At 44.6% G+C, this 5,665-nt stretch overlaps 1 protein-coding gene across 2 annotated transcripts in view; it reads left to right on the forward strand.

Annotated features, from left to right (window-relative positions):
* The first annotated feature begins 544 nt into the window (after positions 1–544).
* DTX3L (deltex E3 ubiquitin ligase 3L) overlaps positions 545–5,665 on the forward strand; it is a 17,252-nt gene continuing 12,131 nt past the window's right edge. Inside the window, exons 1-2 of one of the 2 annotated variants that reach the window (XM_042445559.1) lie at positions 545–756; positions 3,419–3,648. In XM_042445559.1, the coding sequence (XP_042301493.1) occupies positions 564–756; positions 3,419–3,648 (423 nt within the window). In that variant the 5' untranslated portion in view covers positions 545–563. Of the gene's footprint in view, positions 757–3,056; positions 3,195–3,418; positions 3,649–5,665 lie in introns of those variants that run through there. The other variant, XM_042445560.1, reaches the window with a different exon arrangement.

Below are 5,665 nucleotides of genomic sequence, written 5' to 3' on the forward strand. Positions count from 1 at the left end.
GCATTGCCCGAGAGACCCACAAAAAACTATAAACCCATGCTTCTTAGTGATGCTCAGAATGGAGGGACCTTTTAGAATTCCTCCTGGGCATGTGAAGGTTGAAATGCTGTGGTCCCCCTGTTGAATGCCTGCCTGCCTGCCTGCCTGCCTGCCTGCCCTGCTCCCCTTTAAAAGCAGGTGGGAATGCTTGGTGTCTCTCCCTGCAGTTCCGGGAGAGGGCCAGCAGGGGCCGCTGGTTTGACACTTTGGGGGCGCCTCCCTCCCTGGGTCTTCAGCGGAGAAGCGAAAGCGAAAGCGAAAGCTGCTTGTGAGACTGAGATGTTTATCACACTATGCTCTTAAAGAGCTACTATTCCAGTGTGACTCCTCTAGCAGCCTCCTGTTGCATGCTGGGATTGGCAGTTTTAAGGAGCTGAACTTCTCTGCCTGAGAATTCTAAATACCCCTCCTTAAAACTGCCAATCCCAGCATGCAACAGGAGGCAGCTAGAGGAGTCACACTGGAATAGTACCTCTTTAAGAGCTCGTCTGATAAACACCAGAGAGAGAGAGAGATCGCAGACCATGGCAGGCAGGGGCTGCTCTTCCCTGCTCCTGGTGCAGCTCTCCCCGGCTGCAGAGCTCTCGGCTGAGCGCCTGGAGGCCAAGCTGCAGGTCCACTTCCAGTCCCCCAAGAAGTCCGGGGGAGGGGAGTGCACCGTCAGAGCTCGGGATCCCCAGCGGGGGCTCTACGCCGTCTCCTTCCTCTCCCAGGAAGGTAAGCAGACACCCCCAGGCTGAGACAGTGTGACCCCCAGTGACACCATGGAGAAGGAGGGGATTCTCTCCAGATGGAGATATATATATATATATATTGCAAGATGTCTTTGCTATGGCTATCCTCTGAGGCTGAGAGAGTGTGACTCCCCCAGGGACACCGAGTGTTTATGTATGTGTGTGGGGGGGGGGATCTCTCGGGTCCTAGTCTAGCTCTCCAACAACACCATCATGAGGTTTTCATGGCAAGATTTGTTTCCCAGGGCCATCCTCTGAGGCTGAGAGAGTGTGACTTGCCCAAGGTCACCCAGTGGGGTTCCCTGACTCAGCCAGGATTCGAACCCTGGCCTTCAGGGTTATAAACTCAAGCTCAAACCACACTATCATGGGGTTTTCTTCTTGACAAGATTTTTCCGGAGGGAGGTTTGCCATGGCTATCCTCTGAGGCTGAGAGAGTGTGACTTGCGCAAGGTCACCCAGTGGTTTCCATGGCTGAGCGGGGATTCAAACCCTGGGCTCCCATCCAGTGCTCAAACCACTGCACCACACTATCATGGGGCTTTTTTCTTAGTAAGATTTGTTCAGAGGGAGGTTTGCCATGGCTGTCTGCTAAGGCTGAGAGAGTGTGACTTGCCCAAGGTGACCTAATGAGTTTTCATGGCTCAGTCAGGATTCGAACACTGGTCTCCAGACTCATACTCCAGTGCTCCAACCACACCACCATGAGGTTTTCATGGCAAGATTTGTTCACAGGAAGGTTTTGCCATTGCTATCTTCTGAGGCTGAGAGAGTGTGACTTGCCCAAGCACCCAGTGGGTTTCCATGGCTGAGCGAGGATTCAAACACTGGATTCCAGAGTCATAATCCAATGCTCAAACCATTCCACCACACTATCATGGGGGTTTCTTGGCAAGAATTGTTCAGAGGAGGTTTGCCATTGCTTTCCACTGAGGCTGAGAGAGTGTGACTCACAAGTCTATCAAGCATCTTCGATCTCCCTTTTGCCCTAAGATTTTAAAAAACTCTGTGGCCTTTTCCTACCAGGAAAAAAAATTCTTGGCATGCACATTTGGGTCCTTGCTGAGGCTTTTGGAGAGGTCTGTAGAGAAATAAATGAAACGATAATTATTTTTTAAAAACACTGTGAACATGTGAAGAGTGCCTTTGACTCAAGGTAACCAAATGTTATAACTGCAGAGGAGCACAAAGCACGCAAAAATGTAAGCCGTTACAAAATGAAAGCTAAAAACACTAATATCAATTTACATTCAATTCATATGAATATCAGATTTCATAATTTCATTTCATATGGAAGGATTATCATCCTATTTTTAGTGAGTCCTTTTTTCTCAAGATATGGCCAAAAGAAAACAACCTTGGTTGAGTCATCTTGGCTTCTAGGGTAGTTCAGGATTGATTTTCTCTTGACTCAGTACTGGCCAGCAGCACAACAGGTGTTTGTTCAGGGAAGCTGGGTGGTTTTGCAAGTCCTATGTTGCAATCTCTAGGTTGAGTTGAACCTCTCCTCAACCTTGTTTCAGAAACCGAAAGTGGGGGAGAAATTGGAATCCAAGTTAATTATAACATTGCTGAGTCTCCTTACATTCCAGTTTAGGTATCCCTTCTAAGTTTCAAGCTTAGCATTGAGCTAACTTTGCTGATGGGGCATTTTTTTTATGTAGTTGTAAAAAACACACAAAATAGAGAGTATACACAAAACCAAACAGCCTCTTGGACGTATGCTGTGTAAAGGAAAAAGCCACATGGGTTATACAGTAAGAGAAATAAAACTTGTATGTGAGAGTCAGAATGACTCAGCAGAAGCCAATTGAGAACCACACAGGTGTGAATGGTAAAGCAATTAACAGGTCCTGAATGCCAAGGACAAGAAATGCATAGTGGATAATTGGACACATTTGACAATTGTTAAGTGGTCAAGGCTGAGATGATGAAATCATTAATTGTGGGATGAACAAGGAGAACCAATGGGAATGATGTACACGCCTACTGGGTGGAAACAGACAACAGTAGGTGGTACCATGATATGGCTATAATAATGACTATACGTCCCAATGCATTGTGTGGGTTGGAGTAGTGGTTGTAGAGTGGATTGGAGAGTGAGGAGTTGAGTATTGTTTGGAGCTGTATATAGTAGAATAAAGTAGATCTTTTATATAAGACTACTGAGTTGTCTGGTGTCTTGGGTGAAGCTACAAGAACCAGCAGGACCCTGGTGAAGAAGGGTGAAGACTTCTGTGGAGGCAAGAGTGAGAAGGCTTGGAGAGTTTGTCGGGGTCTTCAGCCAGTTCTCTGCAACTCTTGCAAAGATACAACAACTGGCCAAAACTGGTCAGCGTGGTGCACAACCAGGTGGTGAGTTCCAGGCCAGGTGAAGAGCCACAACTCCCATCATCCCCGACATGCTGTTCTTCAAAGCAGGTAATTTCTGCAAAAAACACCAAGAAAGAATAGAAGCAAGCTGTTAAATATAAAGGATAAAACAACACAACAAGTGTTTGCTTGATCCTATATGTGTGTCCCAGCATGATGTTGTAAATCTAGATTAAGTAGCTCATATTTCTCTGACTTCAGGGTAATGGTGCCTGTGTGATCCCTGGCAAAACAAATGTATCTTGTTTCCTTTTTTGTTCAAACTATTTCAGTGAAGGAACGAGTGAAGGCTCATAAAGAGCATTTTATAAAAGTTGATGGAAGAACCCTAGAGATAAGCATCTTGCCGAATTCTGAGGTCGCCACCTTGAGCCCTGGGGGAAGATCATTGACAAACAGCATAAGCTCAGCGGCAAACTCCCTTCCAGCTTCAAGCGCTATGTCACTCCAGAATGATTTTGAAAGGAGGCAAGGTGGAAGATATGATGCCATTGCCAGAAAGGTAAAGACAGCAGTCCAGCCGAAAAGTTCAGAACTCCTGAATTGAATCCCTCTTCCTTCAGTACTGCATACAGTGGGTTCTTGGTATCCACTGGGGTTTGGTTCCAGGAACACCCCCCCCCCATGGATACCAAAATCTGTGCATGCTCAAATCCCCAGAGTCACCCCTCTGTTTTTGCAGGGGATCCGTTCCAAACACCCCCCCCCATGGAAATCCGCTGATATTCAAGCCCTATTGGCTTGAATGGCGGCGGCGTCCCTCCATTTGCCCCTCACAAGTAAGCAAAGGAGGACGCTGATTTGAAGTCCACACAAACGGAGGAACGACTGTATATACCATGACATAGTAAAATGTTGTCCTTCATATAAATGGCAAAATCAAGATTTGCTTTTTGAAAGTTACATATTTTTTTGAATATTTTCAAGCTGTGGGTGTTTGAATCCGGAGGGCTCACTGTAATAGGAAAATCCTGAAATTGGGGGGATGAAGTAGAATTTTGTAATTGATTTTATCTAGAGATCCCATAGTATTTTTTGTTTTATTAAAAACTTTGGTTGACACCTGAACTCTTCCAAAATGTGGTTGGATTTTCTTCCCCTTGCAGCACTTTGTGCTAACCCCAAATCTGTTCTGAAGAGTTTCCTAGCTGTCCAGAACAGGTTTTGAATGAACACCAAGGATTGCAGGGGTGGGCAAGGGACACACACAGCCTGTGTTTGCTGGTGGGAGCAGTTCTACCAGTGGAAAACCCTGCTGGATTCTGCCTCTGTAGGTTACATACACTCTTTTCCATTTCATATACATGTGCAAGAAGTTTATTTTGAAAAGCGGCTGTTGTAAGAGCAAAGGCAATTTCAGAACAATGTTCTCAACACCACCTGATGTGGCAACAAAATCGAACAAGCATAAACAATATGGAACTAACTAAATAAATAGAATCAATTAAATTTGTAATATTTTTAGATACAGTATTCTCTCCAATAATGCCTAGATGAACAGGAAAGTTTAGCTAAATGCTTATGACAGTATAAATCCTGAGCCAGTTGTATTTTCCTTAGAAGAGCATTTTGAAGTTAAGCCATCATCACACAAAAAAGGTATTCTGCAAAGAATTGGAAAGAGGACCACAGAGCTGTCAAATTTAATTTATATTGAAGGGTTAAATTGGTAGGACATTTCCAAAATAGCTGTAATTGATTTCAAAAGTGGGAAGAGGAAACTTCTCAAAAATGAAGAGACTAGTAAAAAAAATGGGAAAGGGGAAAAAATCAAGACATTTGGAATGCTTTGACGTTTCCTGTCAAACTAGATTTTTTTTTAACATAAACCACTTTGAGGTGTTTTTAAAGTGGAAGAGGAATATTCCTCAATAAAGGAACATAGTAGGGTGTGTGTGTGATGCATTGAAGTTAATTGGTGACAGGGTCAGGAGAAATAAAAGGAAGTATTTCTTCAGACAACTAAATTCTGAAATTTGCAACCAAAAAATGTAAAAGCTTGAGGTGCTTTAAAAAGGGAACACTTTCATGAAGGATGGGAGTTTCAGTGGCTACTACTAATTATGGACAGATATTTTCTCTAGTGCTAGAGGAAGTGTCCCTCTGTCTACCCATTGCTGAGGGACATCAGCAGGAGGATGTGGGCTTCCCAGATGCAGCACATTAGGTGCTGCGGGAAGAAGTTGATGTGATTCTCCAGTGTTTCAGACAGTGGCCTTTAGATGATGGGAAGTGACATCTAAATACAGAACAAGCTGATCTGTACAGTGTGCTCTGTGCACTTCTTAAGCTATCTGATGTGGGGTACCAGTGGGTGATTTTCCCATGTGCCAGAGAATGGCATCATGTTTGTGCTTGTCAGCTACAACTGTTCCCTTCTTTCCTGGAAACTTGCTGTGGCCAGCACCAGTCCATGGGTCACCACTTTGACTATAACTTCACTGTAATGAAGAGAAAGCTGCAAACTACTGTGACTGGTGCTGCCTACAGATGTGTCTTAGGCCCCATTCAGACTGACC

Source organism: Sceloporus undulatus, chromosome 1, assembly GCF_019175285.1.
Source record: "Sceloporus undulatus isolate JIND9_A2432 ecotype Alabama chromosome 1, SceUnd_v1.1, whole genome shotgun sequence".
Classification (NCBI taxonomy): Eukaryota; Metazoa; Chordata; class Lepidosauria; order Squamata; family Phrynosomatidae; genus Sceloporus; species Sceloporus undulatus.